The sequence below is a fragment of the Emys orbicularis genome, chromosome 1, assembly GCF_028017835.1.
Source record: "Emys orbicularis isolate rEmyOrb1 chromosome 1, rEmyOrb1.hap1, whole genome shotgun sequence".
Classification (NCBI taxonomy): domain Eukaryota; kingdom Metazoa; phylum Chordata; order Testudines; family Emydidae; genus Emys; species Emys orbicularis.
Genome location: NC_088683.1, coordinates 66,511,454 through 66,531,823, shown reverse-complemented (window position 1 = coordinate 66,531,823; position 20,370 = coordinate 66,511,454). Strand labels below are relative to the sequence as shown.

General features: G+C 43.8%; 1 protein-coding gene across 6 annotated transcripts in view; it reads right to left on the bottom strand.

Annotated features, from left to right (window-relative positions):
* Positions 1-2,697: 2,697 nt before the first annotated feature.
* Positions 2,698-20,370, bottom strand: part of MSRB3 (methionine sulfoxide reductase B3) — a 136,300-nt gene continuing 118,627 nt past the window's right edge. For all 6 annotated transcript variants that reach the window (XM_065401048.1, XM_065401008.1, XM_065401040.1 and 3 more), the window contains 2 exons: positions 13,826-13,923; positions 2,698-3,267 (listed from right to left, as the gene is read on the bottom strand). In XM_065401048.1, the coding sequence (XP_065257120.1) occupies positions 3,103-3,267; positions 13,826-13,923 (263 nt within the window). In that variant the 3' untranslated portion in view covers positions 2,698-3,102. The remainder of the gene's footprint in view (positions 3,268-13,825; positions 13,924-20,370) is intronic.

Genomic DNA, 20,370 nt, shown 5'->3' with positions numbered 1-20,370 from the left:
GATCTGCCCAGTTCCCCAGGTTACACTGCATAGGCTCCTCAGCATTGGGACACTGTGCAGCTATGTGTCCCCACTCCCCGCAGGCATAACATCTGTATGGAGCCCTAGGCGTTCCCCGGTCTCTTGGTTTGGGCAGTCTAACATCACGATCCTCTTCTCCCTCAGTGCTCCGACTCTTTGTGGCCTCTGATGGGCCTTCAGCCTCTCTCTTTTTCCACCTGGGCCCTCCTGGTGGCCTAGTCACCCAAACTTTAGGGCTTGGTGCTGCTAGTTTAACCCAGGGTGCCTCTTCCTTAACTGGTCGGGTCAGCTCCCTCGCTGTCCTTCGCCTCTCTACCAGGGCGACAACCTCGTCATAGGTGGAGGGAGAACAGGAGTACTTGTGGCACCTTAGAGACTAACAAATTTATTAGAGCATAAGCTTTCGTGGGCTACAACCCACTTCTTCGGATGCATATAGAGTGAAACATATATTGAGGAGATATATATACACACACATACAGAGAGCATGTGTGTGTATATATATCTCCTCAATATATGTTTCACTCTATATGCATCCGAAGAAGTGGGTTGTAGCCCACGAAAGCTTATGCTCTAATAAATTTGTTAGTCTCTAAGGTGCCACAAGTACTCCTGTTCTTTTTGCGGATACAGACTAACACGGCTGCTACTCTGAAACCTGTCATAGGTGGAGGGTTTGTTCTGGCTTACCCAGGCACGAAGGTCTGGTGGTAGTCCCCTCATGTATCGGTCGATGACCAGAACCGATAGTATCTCTTCCGGACTCCGGGACTCTGTTTGCAACCACTTTCGTGCGAGATGGATGAGGTCATACAATTGGGACCGCGGGGTTTTGTCTTCCTGGTACCGCCAACCGTGATACTGCTGGGCCCGCACTGCTGTCGTTACCCCAGATCTGGCCAGGATCTCTGCTTTCAGCTGGGGGTAGTCTGCCGCAGCCTCTTCAGGCAGATCATGGTAGGCCTTCTGGGCCTCCCCACACAGGAATGGGGCAAGGATGCTAGACCACTGATCTCGAGGCCAGGCCTCCCGTAGGGCTGTCCTCTCAAAGGCCAGAAAGTATGCCTCTACATCATCCTCCCGTGTCATTTTCTGCAGCCAATGGCTGGCCCGTATGAGCCGCGTCCCATCATGGCCGTGATTCAGCTCTGTAAGGGACTTTACCTGGTTTACCAGTTCCCGCAACATAGCTCAGTCTTGAGCAGCCTGGTCCATCAGCAGGTGATTAGTCTCTTGCTGCAGCCGCACTGCCTCCTGTTGGGCGGCTGCCTGGACACGGGTAGCCTCCTGCTGGGCCGCCGTAGCTTGTATCAGTGCCCGCACTACGTCATCCATTGTTGGGGGGGGGGGGGGACTTTTTTTTTTTTTAAATCACCTTCTTCCGCCGCGCTGCACCCCAAGATCCCACTCTTGACACCAGTGTGACAAAGTTCCTCCTCTATCTTGGTGGGTCCTGCGCTTATTGGCGGATTTTCTTGCCTCAGAGATTCACCATGTGGGTTGGGGAACAGCCCAGAGACCTTCCCCTCTGGAAGAACCCACAGTCCAGGTCAATTGGGAGGTTTGGGGGGAACCAGGGCCCGCCCTCTACTCCAGGTTCCAGCCCAGGGCCCTGTGGACTGCAGCTGTCTATAGTGCCTCCTGTAACAGCTGCATGACAGCTACAACTCCCTGGGCTACTTCCCCATGGCCTCCTCCAAACACCTTCCTTATTCTCACCACAGGACCTTCCTCCTGGTGTCTGATAACGCTTGTGCTCCTCAGTCCTCCAGCAGCATACCCTCTCACTCTCAGCTCCTTGCACCTCTTGCTCCCAGCTCCTCACACTCACACGACAAACTGAAGCAAGCTCCTTTTAAAACCCAGGTGCCCTGATTAGCCTGCCTTAATTGATTCTAGCAGCTTCTTCTTAATTGGCTCCAGGTGTCCTAATTAGCCTGCCTGCCTTAACTGGTTCTAGTAGGTTCCTGATTACTCTAGTGCAGCCCCTGCTCTGGTCACTCAGGGAACAGAAAACTACTTATCTAGTGGCCAGTATATTTGCCCTCTACCAGACTCCTGTACCCCATTGGTCTGGGTCTGTCACACTACATATAATAAAGACCTGGCCCTTCAAGGCTATATGGGCCCAGGCCAGCTTAAATTAAAAATGGAGTATTTCAGAAGGGCATTACTTTTCATTATGCAGTCCCACGGTTCCTCAGAGCCTGCTGATGCCTTGTAGTGATTGCTTGCCTTGGGTAGGGCAAACAGCCCACCTATGTCAACCCACATCCACTTCAATTCTCTACAAGTTCTACCTGTTCCTGCCCAAATAAATAATCCCCTTTAATAGTTGTAGCTGCAGAAGACAGGGCCTCACGAAAAAGCAAAGGATATTCAGTGAACCTTGAACAAGCGAAGCTCAATGGTTTTGAGCTTGATTTAATACTCCATTCCAACATGCAACAAGGGGAAAAAATTGATTATAATGCAACATATATGTCCCTGCAACTACACCCTTTGTATTTTGGCAGTAATTTAGCCAAAGGAAGGGCTTTACATCTCATCCATCACTTTTAGTTGGAAGGGAATTGCCTAAATCCAAGTTTTTGCAGGGTGTGGTTGATACAGTGAGATGGTTGAATACACATGACCAAAGGCCACATGCCTCACAAATCAAAACAACCACAGATGTGCTGGGTCTCAAGAATTTTATTACACTCAAGAGTTTTCTGTTGTCTGAAGATAACCACAATCCCCTTTTCTTCACACACACAAAAAAAGAAAAAGAAAAATATTCAAATCTATAGTAACAAAGCAAGAAGAAGAGATTAATAACTAATGGGGCTAAAGTCTCTTGTTTTAAGGCTTCCCCAAAGCAATCTCCAAAAACAAAACCAGGGGAGTCAGTCCACAAATATTTAGAACCTATTATATAGTAAAATACATTGGCAGGCAAGGCCTCAATTTCAACAAAGAAAAAAAACACCTAATGGTGCAGAATGCCTTTATACATTTAAAAATATGATATAATATAGCAGGCAAGTTAGAAAAAACATTCTTCATACGCCGGGAGTTTTCTGCAGACAGCCCTTTGCTCTACAGCTCGGTTTTGTCTGTTTGGGCAGGACTGGTGCTACTGCTGCCTTCTCCAGCATTGTTCTTATCTACAGGCTCGAACGATAATGAAGCAGAGTTTATGCAATATCTTTTGCCAGTTGGACGAGGCCCATCGTCAAAGATATGCCCCAGGTGAGCACCACACTGAAATAAAACAACAGAGTATCATTGTATTTCTGTACAACTACATGGCACGGCAATGCTATTAATACTAATGTCTTAAGGTTACTCTATAGTGGGACAATGTTTACAACAGGAAACTAGATTGAACAATATCTTAGATACCTTTCATTAGCCTAACCCCTGGTCGATGTCTTTGTGGGCTGTACTGTGCATACAAGGGAACACAGAATAGCAGAACTGTACATATCCGAAATCATTCAGAAACAATCATTGTGACGTTGTGCAGTCTACATGGTTTTATAAAAACATGATCATAAGTGAATATAATGTAACTGGGATAGTTTTATAAAAAATTTGATAATAAGTGACTATAATGCAAATGGGATATGCTTTGTGCAAAAGGTCTCTTGTAAGGTATCATTACAAAGCTCATAAGCTAATGAGTGTGATCATCCTATTTGTAGAAATGTACCACTCTTGTATCTAAAACTAGAAATATAAAATGTAACTCTGAGGGCCTATTGTAATTATGTAAAGTGTGGGCCATTAATGATGGTTTGGAATCTTGATGACTCCCATTGTCTGCAGATGGCTGTTTACCTGTGAGTCTCCCTGTATATGTGTGTGCTGGCAAGTGAGTAATGAAGTCTTGCAGTGACATGTGATCATGTCACCTGAACTGGAATCCATCTTTAACCTGGTGCTTTTCCAGTGAGGGGACAAAGGGTTCCCGCCTTATGCAAAAGATATATAAAGGGGTGGAAGAGAACTGAGAGGGAGAGAGGAGCCATCATGGAGAATCCCCTAGATAACACCTAAGCTGGAACAAAAGCTGTACCAGGGGAAAGAATTGTGCCCAGGCCTGGAAGGTTAGCCTAACCCCTAGTCGATGTCTTTGTGGGCTGTACTGTGCATACGAGGGAACACAGAATAGCAGAACTGTACATATCCGAAATCATTCAGAAACAATCATATTTCAGATATGTTCAGATTTTTTGGCTAAATAATTGAAGCCAGGAATAATTTATAAATTGGATTGATGCTTACTTGCAAGGAATTTGTTACTTGCAAGGAATGTGAAAGTATATGTGCTGTCACCACAGAGAGAAGTATTGTTTTGGATGAGTGGATTTCAGATATGTATGATTGCATGGTAAAAGCCATGTTGCTGACTATAACAGAGGTAACATTCACTTTCCTTGACATAGAGAACATAACATTTGAAGAAGCTGATCCATTGAGCCATTACTGAAGAACTAGGACTGCTGTAGAGGCGCATGATGGGAGGAGAATTAGGTTAACAAACATCTTGAAACCAACAGCATGCTGTAATTAGCCACTCCGATTCTTTCTTATTTCTCCAGCATGTCATGAGGAATAAAAAATAAAACCCTGAACTGTAGAAACATTCACTTTGAATAGGGAGTCATGCTGCTTTGCTAGGGCCCAATGCAGCTCCCATTAAAGTAAATGGTTGATTCCAACATGAGTTGAAATCAGTGGAGTTACAGCGGTGTCACAGTTCAGAAGCTATCCCTTAGTGGGCTAGCAGTCTGACAGACAGTCACCCAGCCAGACATCCAGATAACAGAAATTAAGGCAAAGAATTATTCTTTACGCTTAATTCATTTCTAGCACAGTATCCAAAGCACATACCAGCAATATTGAGTATTCCTGACTGTGAATAATTATTCATGTTGGCTAAGTTCCTAGCAGCTCAGCATAATGGGGATAATTTTTTTCTCTCTTTGGTCCCTTTTATTGCAGTGTCCTCCTCATGTTATAGTCCTCGATTCACCAAAGCATTTAAGCATGCACTTGGGTGTCGGTAGGAGCAGGCAGAGATCACTGCTGCGGGTTATACTCTCTTCATGCTTTCAAGGGGTATTTCACAATCGTAAGGGCTAGAGAAAGCTCTCCCTCCCCCCAAAAAAATGAAAACTGAAATTCTTACTAGAGCTGGGCAGGAAACTGCTTTCCCATCCACCCCTTAAATATTTTCCAGATTTTGAAAAAAAAAATAAAAAAATTAGCACCTCAAATTGGGACAAAAAGTCCAAATCTCAAACATATTCACAAACATGTTTGACAAAAAAATGTTTTATTGAAAAATTCCCCACCTGTTCGAATTCTGATCAACACAAGACTATAGGAGCAGGGGTCCTATGCATGTGCATAACCCAGTGCTGGATAAAGACAGTCCTTACCAGGAAGAGTTTAAAGTTTAAGACTCCAATCCTGCAATCAGATCTGTGTGGGCGGATCGCTGAGAGTGGCAGGCTCCAGCTGTGGTATTGGGGATGGCACCATTAAGGGCTAAACTTCCCAGACAGTTTTGGAAGGGCTCTGTGAAACTCTTGTTGTTATGTACAGCCAGTTGGAATCAGCCACAGAAAAATGCAGAGCTCTTGCAAGCACGCATTGAGCAATCACTGAAAACCACACCAGGTTCATGAGGGCAGCCCATGATAAAGCCCTTCTGCCCTGGGAAGGCAATGGAAATGGCAGTGGTAGCTCAGTGGAAACACACCATTAGCCAATGAAACTGCTTCCACCCTGTGGCATCATCAGGAAGTGCTCTCAGTAGCTGCTATTATGCAAATGAGTGTTGGGAAGGCGCAGGAATGACTTTTGGGTAGGTGGTTAAGGAAGTGGTTAACAGCATTGGTGAGGCTGGGGACAAAACAACTACCTACAATGTTTTTTTTCAGGAGGGGGAAAAACAAAGGAGGTAATGAGGGTTAAATGAAAAAATAAAAGCATAATATAAACAAAGATGATGCTTTAAAATAATACAACTAACAAGTCTGATGTCATTCATGACTGATCACTTGCTTGTATCCCTCTTTCCTAGCCCTGATCCCTTTTGTCCTTTGAGTTTGTAAGTTTTTTGAAGCTGGGATGGTCCTCATTTTATTGTTTATTACAGCATGTGGTCTAGCATAATGAGGATCTTGTTCTGATTGGGGCCATTGGACATTACCATAATACAAAGAATAAATCATCATAATTTAGTTTCCCAAAGTATTTGTACAAATCCAAAATATGGCAATTAATCTTCTTGACTGAGAAAGTTTTCAAACCTCATGGCTCAATAGCAAGTCTTTTCCAGATTAACATTTACCAAAAGATTATTTATAAATCACTCATTCTCCAATGTAAAGGAACAGAGGAAGAGAAATTACACAGAGGAGCAGATTTCAGGAAACACTGGCACACAAATTTACGGACTACCAAGTCAACCGATCACAACAGAACTCCTTGGCCAGGAATTCTAAAGCCTCAACACGGTTAGAGGTGGTTTCATTATATTTTTCTGTGGTAGCAGAGTCACACCAGGATTGGATTACTGAGAAATCTGTTATATTTTGTGACATTGTCTCTCCCTAAAATTTACATATAGATTCCATGTACACATGTGCTAATACTCATGTGCAATGAAAATAACTCAAATTCAATTGTTTGCACCAGAAAGGAATTGTTCTGGTTGTCATTTGAAAGTATGAAAGACGTGCTGTCCCTACACGACATACAACGTTTCACCCATCACGGGTGTGGACTATTTTTCTTTGGTGACTGTTGAAGTTGGCAAAGCCTCCCCATGAAAATCATCCTATGCTGGTTCATATATTGGGCAGAACGTGGCAAGATGATGGAATGCCAAGTGTAACTCGTGTCTTTGGCAGATTGGGAGCATAGCTGACCACAGCCAAGTGTCAGCATGGTTGGGTCTCTCTGGGCTCCTGGTTCTCATTGGTTGCCATGATCTGAAGAAAGCACTGTGCAATCGGCTGCTAATGATTTATTCAGAGCATATCAATGTGCAACCAATCTTTTTGAGATTAAAGAATTTTATTGGTTTTTACAGGTACAACATAATAGCTAGAGAGACCCTAGGGGGAAGGACCCCCTGCACAGGAAAGGAAAAGGAAGGAGACAGAATGTGCAACCAATTTAATATTATTCCCTAAATGGGCCTGCAATTAACGTTTACCTGTCACAAGTATCTGACATTATACGTATTTCCAGGATGAAGTGTTTCTAACAGAACTGTAAAAATTGTTTCTCGGATAATCCCAGGGATGCTTTTGTTTTATATTAAGGTGACCCCCCCGCAGCGTTTGATCTCTACATTGAAGAACATTTTAAAGAGAGGCTTTTACACAGGAGCAAACAGATGGAGGGACATTTACAGAAAAAGCAACTTACTTTTTCATCTGCAAGAGATTAATACAGTTTGGAGCATGGGGGGTGGGGAGTGTTTACCAAGAACTGCACTGCAGTAAAATTGTGGTCTTTTTTGCTGCTGGAAACATGATTCACATTCTTAGGATCCAGGGGAGGGGAGGAAATGGCTGCGTTATGGGTACACTATATGGGGGTGTTAGTTGTCCCTTAGAGCGGCTGCAAGTTGTTCCCCACCCCCAGGCTATCATACTGTGTGATCTGCCCCACCTGCTGGGCCAAGAACACAGGTTCCACTGGTGGGAAGCCACTGATGGGAAGCTGCTGTTGGACTTTGCTGTGGGGTTTAGCCTCATATTTTCCTACACTATTTAGTAAATTCGGGTTTTGGTGTGTTTTAAATTGGTGTGTGCATTGCTAATGCCATTCTGTGAAGTCTGCTAGTTCTAGTTTCTCCGAAGCCAGGTAAACAACGTTCTCAGATTCCTCCACCCCGACCATACGCTGTTTTGGGCTCCATTCAGATGAATCCAAAAACTTTGGGTTCTCTGGAAGGGAGTTGTCATACTCCAACCCATATGTTGGCCACAGGCTTCATTTGACAGTGCTCACGTCCTGCCAGCTGGCACTGAGTAGGCTGCATTTTCAAGTAATCACTGAATAAAGGAGAGATTCCCAAATTCTGGTCCCACAGGGACCTTGCTAGTGGCTCACAGAGAGCTGCCTGCTCAGATGACGCTGGCTTTCCTTCTCATTTTCTGCTAAGAGAAACAGAACAGATGGAACGATGATACAAAGGAAGATTTTTGTAGATCCAGAAGAGGGCAATTAGATCTCTAGGAGGGACACAGGTGAGTTATGCATCACGTGAAAGTATTTTATTTGATCCTGCTTTCAATTTGCAGCCCTGTGTTTGTATTATGAGAGAAGTAGACATTGCTCTCTTTGCTATTCATTATTTGATATATCTCCACTATGTCACCTCTTATTTATTTTTTCTCTACACTAATACAAGTAAGCTCTGATAAGATGAAGATCTCAGAGGAATGCTTCAAAAAGAACAGTTACTATTTTGATATGAACATTAGATACATGGCCAGATATGAATTTCAGATAACAAAGACATTCAGATATTAGGGGCTGGTAAACACACCCCTAATAATTTTTAGCGTCTCCTCATCTGGAAATTTTTCCATGCCTTTAATTTAATTTCATTGCTTTTCCTTGGATTTTTTCTATTTGTACTACATCCTTTTCGAGACAGCATGACCCAACATGAACAGTGTTCTATGTGAGGCCATATCTGTGATTTATAGAATGGCATTATAATGTTTGCAGTATTATTCTTTATACCTGAATACTCTCTAACATTTCGGTTGCTTTTCTAACCACCAAAATCCATTGATCAAATCTTTTCACTGAGCTGTCCACAATAAAGTCCACGTCTTTTTCCTGAGTGGTTTCAGTTAATTTAGAACCCATGAATGTGTATGAGTAGGGACTTGTCTACATGGCGCCAGCAAAGCTCCCTAGAGAGTTGTGATTTGTACAGTGTTCTAACATATTATGCACTAACTGCCCCTGTAGACCCAGCTGGGACACTCTTTCAGGTACCTGGTTCGCGTTGATGTAGTCCTGTTTCAGACTTTTAGAACAAGGTATACACAGGGCAGTTGGAGAGCATGTTATTGCGCTTTACAAATTGCACCCCTCTGGCATGCTTTGCTCTGCCGTGTAGACAAGCCTTGTTAAAATCGTTCCTTCCAAAGCACAAGTTAATATTCAACTGAAAAAATGTGAGGTATCTGCCACTGTATTATGGAACTGTTAAATCATTGTTAAATAGCACCAGTTACCAGCTGGACAGGGTCCTAAGCACAGATTGTGGCACAAAGTATTCTCAATATTTCTCGTACTTCAAAGAGCAGCACTGTCCTAAACTCTGCCAGGGAAGAACTAGTCCTTGTTCCCTCCACACATTGCCCAGCATGCATGGAAGGGGAGATTACTTACCTGTAACTGGAGGTTCTTCAAGATGTGTGGTCCCTATCTATATTTCACTGAGGGTTATGAGCATGCGCCCTGCGCCCAGAGCTGGAACTTTTCAAAGTAGAAATGTTCGGCGGGCCATGCATGCACCCTTGCACTGCCTTATGGTTTTTCCCGAGGCAATGAAAGATGGGGCGGACTGACCACGTCTTCAGTTCCTTTTCTACCATGAATCTACCAGATCTGCAGCAGAGGGGAAGGAGGGTGGGATTGGAACACAGCCAGGGACCACACATCTCGAAGAACCTCCAGTTACAGGTAAGTAACCTCCCCTTCTTCTTTGAGTGATAGTCCCTATTGTATTCAACTGAAGGTGAGTAACAAGCGGTACTTAGCTAGGTGCGAGGAAGATGCTGGAACTGTGGAACGGAGGACCACTGCGACAAACAAGGTGTCCCTTGCAGAACCATGCACTAGAGCATAATGAGAAGAAAAGGCGTGTACCAAACTCCACGTGGCTGCCTTACATATGTCCACAAGTGGCACGTTGTGGAGTGCGGCGGAATTTGATGCTTGCGCTCTCTTGGAATGGGCCCGTATCCCACTTGGTGGGGACCATCTTGATAACTGATAGAGCATAATGCACCCTCAGACCCACTTCGAGATTCTCTGGGTGGAAATGGCCTGCCCTTTCTCTCTGCTAAAACAACAAATAATCTGGGAGACTTCCAGAATGGCTTCATTCTTTGTAGATAAAATGCCAGGGCCCTACGTACATTGAGGGAGTGAAGCTGGCATTTCTCAGTTGATATGGTGGTGTGCAGTTTGGGAAAGAAAGTGAGCAAATGTAGGGTTGGAAGAGGTGGAAGCGAGAAACCACTTTTGGTAGAAATTTGGGATGCAGGTGCAGTGAAACTTTGTCCTTATGGAATGCAGTGAAAAGGAGGTTTGCCTTCATGGCCCCCAGTTTGCCAACCCTCCTTGCAGAGGTAATAGTAACCAGGAAAGCGACCTTCATGGAAAGAAGAGAAAGGGAGCAGAAGGCCAGAGGTTCGAAGGGAGAGTTCATTAATGACATAAGCACTAGATTGAGGTCCCATTGGGGAGTGTTAGGCTGAATGGGCAGGTATTTATTTACAAGGCTCTTCCAGAATTGAGTAGTCAAAGGAGGGGTAAAAACTGAATACTCCTCAACAGGAGGGTGGAAAGCGCTAATAGCCACTGCGTGCACCCGGATGGAGTTGAGAGCAAGACCCGAGGCCTTCAGATAGAGGAAATAGTCTAAGAGCTTCGGGATGTCCACAGCTTTGGGGGAAAGACCTTGCTCTTGGGCCCAGGAAGCGAAATGCACCCATTTGGCTTGGTAGGATCATCTTGTGGAGTCCTTACTGCTACTGGAAAGGACATCCTCTACTGCCAACAAACACTCCCATGCTAGCGGAGGTGTCCATCCAAAAACCAAGCTCTCAGGTGAAGCATCTGTGGATCGGGGTGCCTGAGTCTGCCATTGTGTTGTGTGAACAGTTCCAGAAACATCAGGAGCAGGAGTGGAGGATGCTTCGACATGCAGAGAAAAAGAGGAAACCAGAACTAGCGAGGCCAGAATGGAGCAATCAGGATGACAATCACCATCTCCCATTGGAGTCTGTGAAGGATGCACAGCAAGAGTGATAGGGGAGGGAAGGAGTGGTTGATCTGGTCCAACCAGTTGATGACCAGGGCAGTGCCCATTCACAGGGCAATGAGTGCTCCCCTTGAGCAGTATTGAATGCACTTGATGTTAGCATGAGATGCAAAGAGGTCCCTGATCAGAATTCCCCAGTGACCAAAAATGTCCACGAGTACCATGCCATGCAACTCCCATTTATGGTCAGCTGCAAAGTTCCTGCTGAGAGCATCGGCAATCACATTCTGGGTTCCTGGCAGGCAGGCTGCCGACAAATGGATACGATGTGCAATGCAACATTTCCGGAGGTATACTGCTTGCGCACACAGCACTGGGGACTTTGTGCCTCCTTGCTTGTGTATGGTGTTGTCCGACATGACAAGAAGGGATAGCTGGTAAAAACGCGTGGCATGCCTTGCATACTGCCTGAAGTTCCAGGATAGTGATATGAATCCTGACTTCCTGAGAGGTCCAAGTGCCTTGTGTCACATAATCTCCCACGTGGGCACCCCAGCCGTTGAGCGATGCGTCTGTTATGATTGTCTCGCACGGCGAGGACAGAAGAAAGGGCATTCTGGAGCAAACTTGGAACAGTTCATGAGGTCAAGGAGCAATTCCGAGTCTCCCCAGAGTCAATGGCCGGCAGTCTATGGATGGAACTGGGGCTCGTAAGGGGAGCTGTCTCATGACCCACGAATCACGAGATGTCAGCGGGGCCAATGCAGGAGGAGCATGTGGTGCTGGAACCGGGACTGGCAGATTCGATGAGCGATCCAACTTCTTGTCGCTCTTGTGGGCCTTGGAAGGCGGCGTTCCTCTGTGGCCGGAACTCGTGGATGGTGTGACATCTTTCTTGGATCTAAAGGAAGACTTACTGCCATGCTTATGTGCATGCTTCCGAGACTCATGGCTAGGCCCGAGCATGGGGTCTATAGCACTAGTACTGGCAGAGCCGGACTGAGGCTCCGAGGTAGGAGGCACACTCTTGGATTGTGGGGGGGAAGGAGGGTTACCCAGCCAGGATCTGACTGAGGCCCCCTGGCAATGTCCATGAGCTGCTTCTTAAGACAGAGGGCTTGGCCTTCCCATGTACGGGCAGGGAAGTTAGAGGCAGATACTTCACCTGGATGCGGCACAGGCTTCCCCCAAGCAGTACAGACAGCACTGGTGCTCGTCGCTGAGCGAAAACGAGCAAGGGCAGGAAGCGCAAATTTTGAATCCTGGCATATTTGGCACAATCCAGTACCCCACATGGGTTTTAAAATACAAATTGTCAACATCACATTTCAAAATATGCAAACCAAATATCCTTAAATCAAACTAAGTTCTCAGGCACACTTTTCCCCCCACTTTGGCTATCTGTAAATTTCAATTATTGATGGAAATATTTTTTCATCGCTGTGTGTGTATAGAAGGAAATCAACTTTTACCAACATTTACTGATAAAAATAAAATCCTTCCAAGTCTATTTATATTTATCATTTAGTTCCACAAAGCAATTCAGTAAAGTGATGATTATAAGCTCATAAGGTTCCTCAGTCTATTATTATGAAATAAAAACAACACAGCCTGAGTTCCTTTAATATTGAGCATATCTTTTTAAGCAGTAAATTTTCCTGCAAGGTGTTAAAATTCTTTTGCAATCAGAGGTCATAGTAGAGCTTCTGAGATTCCTAAAACACGTACAGCACAGCTACCAAAAATGTGTTAAATGGTTTTCTTGCAGCATGTTACCTAGATAAGACTAATACAATTTCTCCAATTATATTAGTAGATATTTCCCTTCAGACTGATTCAGGCACTGGCATGTTGGGCCCCATCCTGCACACACTAAAGTTAACTGAAATTTTGCCATTGACTTCAGTGGGAGCAGAAATGGCCCCAGAAGAATACAACACCATTTCAGAGAGCCTCTTTCTTAACATACTCTAAGCATTCCTGTATGAGCACAGAATAATCAGGATATATTTCAGCAATGCTGAAATCGGTTATCCCAGCCTTGGTCCTGTCTGGAAACAGAAAGGCAGATTTATACAGCATGAATGAAGCTGTTGCAGTCTCACCAGAAGGAATTTGAGGATTTAGAACTGGATGGTTGAGAGTTGCTGGGTGTTTTTGTAACATGTCAAGTCAGCAGTTCCCCTCCCTTCTAGATAATGATTATGCCATTCACTTCACAGAAAGCTGGGCATCATAATGGATGAAAGCAAGTAGAACAAGACAGATAATGGAAAGTTGGGAGCATCTGGCATTATTATGGAGTTCATTATTATGGCAGATGGGATTACTTGATTTGGTCATTAAGACTGACCTGGGAATGGGGCTTGGATTTCAGTTAGTGCTGCTCTTCAGTAATGCACAGTGATGGTATCAGCACACAAATAGTCGCTACAACGCTTCCAATCTCTATCAAAACCATTCGCACATGGAAGTAGAAAAGTGGGGCTCAGGGATGAGCATTGAAGGGATTCCTTTCAACAAGACAATTTCTGTATACTTGGCACCACTGATTCAAGCCATTTATGTATGCTCTGTTAAACAGTGCTTAAGAACACTCTCATTAGCACTTTGTACTTTCACTCAGACCATTTGTCTGTCATTTGCAATCCACCATGCGATATTAAGATTATTAGTATTTAATGAACTAAAAGCTTTGTAAATCACAGTGAGAGGGTAAGGTGCTGTAACAATATTTGCAGCCTTTACAATCAGAATGGTCTCTGTGTGCTGTACACTGACCTGACTGCAGCCTGTTTCAATCCTGTGCATCCCATAAGAGAAGTCATCGGTGAACATAATTGCATCAGGACTGATCACATCATAGAATGAAGGCCAACCTGGAAAAGAGGAACAAGAGAAATCAAGAGCTGCAGTATCTTTGTGTCAGATCGCGTTACCAACAAATTATAGACTATGGGGAACGCTGTCAAAAGCACCTACGTGACTTAGGAGCCTAAGTCCCATTTTCAAAAACGCCTGTTATCTCGCATGTACAATTATAATAAATTATTCACATTTAGGCCCTCTCAGAGAACAAGCTGCCAGCAGCTGCCTTTCTTCTGCATCTGCAGAGCTCCCTGGCATGCACCACCACTGACAGCAACTGCGGCAGTCTAGCCCAGGTAAAGAGATGGGTGCTCTGGTAACCCAGACACAGATTCCAACCATGTAGGCTTTAAAGATCAATAAAAAATACTTTGAGTTCCACCCACCTACCAAAGGCAACCACACTAGCTCATGGGATGCACGTGTTACGTGCTCCCAGTGGAAAGCCCCACTTACTAAAGGGCTCCGGAATTCTGGAATAGCTCAGCTTCCGCATGGTCTCAGGTGCAGCCCCAAGTAGAGAGCATTAAGGGGGTGTAATCTCAGGGCGACAAAGGCATGGATAAGCATAAGGCCTGCATCCAAAACAAAAGACCTCACTTCACTTTGCCACGCACCGATGGAAACACGCGCTCTTCAACACAGCTGCTATCCGAGCCTTCCATAGCAGCCTCAGGTACAATATATTGTGACCCCTATTTACAATCCATGGCTGCACATCACCATCTGAAGAATAACTATTCGCTCCCTAGTCTCCCCCTATCCACCAACACAGGGACTGGAGAACCCAAGCCCCTGCAACTACAGCGTCCCAGCAGATTCCCCTCACACAGCCTGGTTAGTTCACCTAAAAAGCAATCGAAGGGCTGTATTGCCTATAGCTTGGCTTCCACATGAGAATCTACTTGAAAGATTTTAAAGGTCACTTAAAAATCCATCCCATACCCACCTCATCACCACCAGATACCTGCCCCTCTCATGCAATCCCCTAAGGTCACTCACCCATACACACACACACACTCTCTCTCTCTGTATATATGCTCACACATACCAGAGTTCCTTGTTCTTTCTCCTAATATCTGTTAAACATTTGTTACTAATGGTTTCATAAAATGCCTTGCAGTAAGTCATTAAAGAATGTAGGCTCCAACTACAAATCACTTTGCACAGATGAATACAGGATGTACAGAATTTCCCACAAGATTTTTAGTAAAGGGAGGTGTGGAAGCTATCAAATGGTCTCAATATGTGCAGAGAAAGCATGTCAATGCGGAACAATAGTGCACAGCTTTAGTTACACCTTACACAGTTAAATGTGGAGGAAAACTTTTGAGGAAGAAACCATGTAAGAGTGAAATTAAAGGGGAAAAACAGCCCCTCCCCAAGATGGTTCATTTCTCACCCTTTGGGGAAAACGTGGATAAATACAGTATCATCTTAATTAAAGCCCCAATCCTGCAATGAGTTCCAAGTAGGAGCCCACCAGGACCCCCAATGAAGTCCATGGGGCCTACCCACACAAAGCTCATTGTGGGATCAGTGTCTAAAAGTGTTATCCAAGTGTGAACGACAGGAAAAAATGGACAGCAGTAAAGCTGAAGATCAAATACGCTGAACAAGGCAAACATCCTGCAAGAGAGAAACCCACCTCTGAATCCCTTTAGTAATGTCAATCTTTAAAAATAATTGTTACAAAGTAACAAACGTCTTTATAAATTACTCCATACTGTAAACCATCCCTGCCAAACAATGCACATAGCTTCACACAAAAAAACAAAGAAGCAGCCTATTACAAAGTTCTGCAGAACGGGAACCCTTCAAAAATTCTTATCTTCCAGTTGGTGGATCCTCTCCAGCAATGCAAATTATCTCCTGAGTTGGAACTCCACCTAATGATGAGTGAGGTCTTAAGCAGACCTGGCTGAATAATTTTCAACAGAACTTTTTCTGTCAAAAATGAAATGTTTTGCGAAGCAGAATTCTTGTTTTCTGGCCAGCCCTAAGTCTTAACGAAGAGAAGCCCCAAAGAAGAGAGCATTTTCCTCATAATGTGAAAGTATTTGAAGGAGGAACTCTTCACTGCTGTAGAAATCCTCAAAGGGAACCCTCCCTCCCCCCACACACAACAATAAGGAGAAAGCTTCAAAGGCTGCTATGCAGAGATTGAAGCAATCTGTGTCTTGCTGAGAAAATTATCTTGTGCAAAGGGGTTGGGGGGATATGTTTATGTCAGTTTTGACATTAAAGGAAGATCATCCATCCTCCTCTCTCCAGACTTTTCCTTTTGGTCTTCCCATCTAGCACAAAAAATTATTTGTTTTGGATGCATTCCATGCACTTTTTAAAAGTGAAGTCAGCTGAAAACCTGTACAAACAGAGTTGAGCTCCCTTAAAGCAGCCTTTGTACCCAACTGGAGTGACTAGAATTTAGTTTATTAATTTCCAGTGCACACACTTTTTTCAGAATGTCCCTTGTTCTATAGATTCTGCCAGTGAGGCATCTGCTCCCCCAAAGTAGTGACTACAACACAGTTAGAAAATCCAAGCGATGGTTCCTAAGATTTTCAACCACTTAATGCTAAATTGTTGCATTTCCACCTCAATGACATCTCCTCCATCTGGTCGCCTCTTTGTGTCTCTTACAGTATTACTGTGATGAACTAATAACATTAAGAGGGTTGACAGTACAGCTGTGTGAAACCTGCAGGGTACAGTTCATGAAGGGCACCATCATGTGGTTGGCCTGGAGATGGAACCAAACTAACTGCTGCATGTTTGGTGGAAAGTTTGAATTCATTGGGCAAACTTACAAGGTGACCCAGTACCCTTCACCCTCACCTCTCTCACTCCCTCTCGTGGGAAATGTAGCAAATAGGAATAGAAGGGTATCCTTTGGATAGTTTGTGAGCCTTCTAGTAGCGCTCATTGTGTACTATGTTTCAAAAGCAGCCAGAAACCAGTCAGAGCTGCAGAATGTATCTAGCTAGACCTGGCATGTTTGTGTATATTTAATAAACACACTTATCTGGCACCCAGTCGTACCCATGTGGCTTCTTCATATTGTCTGTATTGTGTAACTAGAAAAAGACACAATAGGGGCTTCTTGTTTCTCCTTCTTTCCCAGGAACCTCCAGAAGATCTCTTCTTGCTTCAGGGTACATCTACACTACAACTTAAGGTGTAACTGTAGCTCAAGTAGGCTACGTGTGCTAGTTTTAATCTAGCTAGCACAGGGAACAATAGGAGTCAAGATGTGTCAGCATGGGCTTCATTGCAGGCTAGCTGCCACAGTAAATGTCTGTCTGGGATGCTGTTTACTGGATATGTACTCTGGTTGCAAGCCCATGCTGAAGCCTCTGCTGCCATGTCTTCATTACCATTGTTACCCACACTAGCTAGAATAAAGCTAGGATGGGTACACCTACTCTTCCTTTGCTGCGTGGATATACCCTTAGACTTGTCTTCACCACGGGGGTAAGTCGACCTAAGTTACGCTACTCCAGCTATGTGAATAACGTAGCTGGAGTCAATGTAGCTTAGGTCGACTTAGGTGTTTTCACTGCACTGCGTTGATGGGAGACGCTCTCCAATCGACTTCCCTTACTCGTCTCAGAGAGCTGGAGTACTGGGGTCAACCACAGAGTGTTCTGCTGTCAATTTAGCGGATCTTCACTAGACCCACTAAATTGACCCCTGCTGCATCGATTGCAGCAGTGTGGATATCCTCGTAGTGAAGATCAGCCCTTAGATGTTGTAATCTCCCACCACTTCTCCCTCCTCCAGCGACCTAAGCCCTGCCACCTCCTCCTCCCTCCCAAGGTCCATAAGTGGTGCAGAGTGGCTGCAGTAGCATGGTTTTCAGGTGGCTGCAAGCTACTGACTCATGCTTCATTCAGTTTTTCAAATGGCATTTTGGAGTTGGATGCTTCCAAAAGGGAAATAGGAACGGGGAAGAAAAAGCCCTCCCACTTCTGCTCTCAGCTGGTTCTACTGAGTTGGGGCTGAGAGGGACTGTAATCCTTTGCATTGTAAAGACTGTCCCCGGGAAGAGACACCTCATTAATGTTCATGTGTGGTTTCTTTAGAAGGGTAGCACATTAATGATTATTGGACATTTATCAGCTTGAGCTCAGCAGATCTAGCTGGCAGCAATAGCAGGAGTGTTTTCCCTTGAAGAACAGTAAGCTTGGTGGGTAGAACAGGACAGCAGCTGTGGGGAGGGGAAGAAGGGTAATTGCAGGAGACAAGCTGGGGACAGGGAGTTTTGGATTTCCCAGCTAAGTGAACAACTTCAACTAAAGTTTGCAAATTTTTGTGAATAGGAGCCAAGGTTTGTGAATACATTGATCCCTGAACTCAAGATTCAGTTTTGAGAGGGACTGATGCAAATGTTACACACAGCCTTGTTTGTTAGCAATTCGTATTGGATTATAGACATTTAAAATGGGTCTAATTCTTATCTTCACTCAGGCCATTTTACACCACTCTGACAGTGGAAAGGTGCTTTAAAACAGGAATATATTATATATATGCACCCACTTAAAGGCCCTGAGGCCTTAGAGTAAATGAGAATCAGGCCCATTTATCCTTGGTTCTGTGGGTTTCTGATATATTACATGCCAGATTTAATTATTTAGATATAGTGAACATCCTTTCTGAGCCAAAAATGCAAACATACAAAACAATGGAACGTTATTCTATCCATTACCTCACTAAAAACTGTGTATAAACGGTACATTAGAGACAGGTCATTTCCACTTGGCCCTGAACAACAAAGACTCTTAAACCAGTAGATTTAACATATTTAATCAGTCATTTGCTACACTTCTCTCCACCTCCTCCATCTGAGATTTCTCCCAAATATTTTGTAAAAGCTGCATGGCTTTTGCCCTAAAATTGGGATAATTTGTTTTTACTGATGACCCTTAATTTGCTGAAGAGAAGATGAAGGCTCATACTCCTTTCATCAGAGAATGCTTTCTCCAGAACAGAGAACACCTGATGACTGCCCTGGGCAGCCAGGTTAACAGCAGGAAGGAATAGAAATGTTTCTGCTCATACAGTATGTCTGATGTTGTTTGTGCAACCCACAAAATCTACTCATAGTCTTGTGTGTGAGAGACAGAGAAATCAAAACTTGTTCCAGCAAGGATTGCAGTGTATGGCATATGATCTCTATCACATTAAGGTTAAAAGACAGAAGGAAGCTTATTCTCCATGAAGATGAAAATTCTAGAAAACCTTTGGCATATGCACTCCCAGGGCATATTTTCATAAGGTGATACTGACCTCTGAGAAGACTCCTATAGAGTACACAACATATTTCCTACTTAAGCCATCAAATTACAGCATAACTGTAACACATGATAAATATTTTCAAAACAGTCTACCCCTGGATTTTGTTATTTATCTTTCAAGGAAAGTCTCAATCCTGCTTCCAATTTTGTGAGTTGGGGCACATTTTGTATCACTTAGACATCTAACTGCCTGCGTCCACGAATTAGGAAGTTAGAGATTTAACTGCTAAAATGTGAGCCTATAATTATTTGCAGAAGCAAAACTGCAGGCTGCTTTAGAAAAATCAGGCCCAGTTAGCATTTTTTTTTCAGAATATTCCTTTTGATAATGTCCTGAACAGCACAATTGCAATCACAAACCATTTTATGTTTTTGCATTAGTGCCCCCTTCATATACCCGTGAATTGGAGATCTCCTCTCTGTCTTCCATAGCAGTGATTTTTAGTTATGTTTTCCATTTTAGATTCCAGAGACAGTAAAGGGTAGGCTGTACTTCATCATTTTTTTGCTAAATTATTCCAAGCATTTCCTTCAGAAAGCTGTTTGCAGGTGGAAAGGTAGGGAGTGATGGCATATGCTAGGGCTGCAAAATGGCACCAGCTGGTGGGAGGCAGGGCAGGAGGGAAAAGGGCCTTGACCTGAAAAATGCCTGGTTTCTCTGATGGGTTGGGTTTTGGAACTCGTATGCTTTTTAAACACAATTTTTGTTATTGAAAACCGCAGTATTTAATGTGGAGTCTCATAGTTTGTCTTATTCCACTGAGAAACTACATCTTTGTAAAAACACGAAGCATACAAGGTTTAAATACAGTAATAAATCTTCCACTTTAAAACAGTTGTAGGTCTTTAAGTTACTTCACTCACTCTCTCTCTCTCTCTCCCCCCATACATATTTATACTAAGACTGAGTCTGACAGATCCATATACCAGCCTCTATCTTCACACACACAACCTAGATGTAAAAACTGTACAACTGCTGTAATTTTGTTATATATAATATAATGCCTTTGCAAATACAAGATGTGCTTTGGGTAATTTGGCTAGCTTTACACATTTATTTTCACAGCATTTTCTGGATGATGAATATGCAGCGAACAGTTACAGGAAATAAGAAATATTTCTCACAATATATCTTGCTTACGCTTCAGTAAAGAAGTGGTA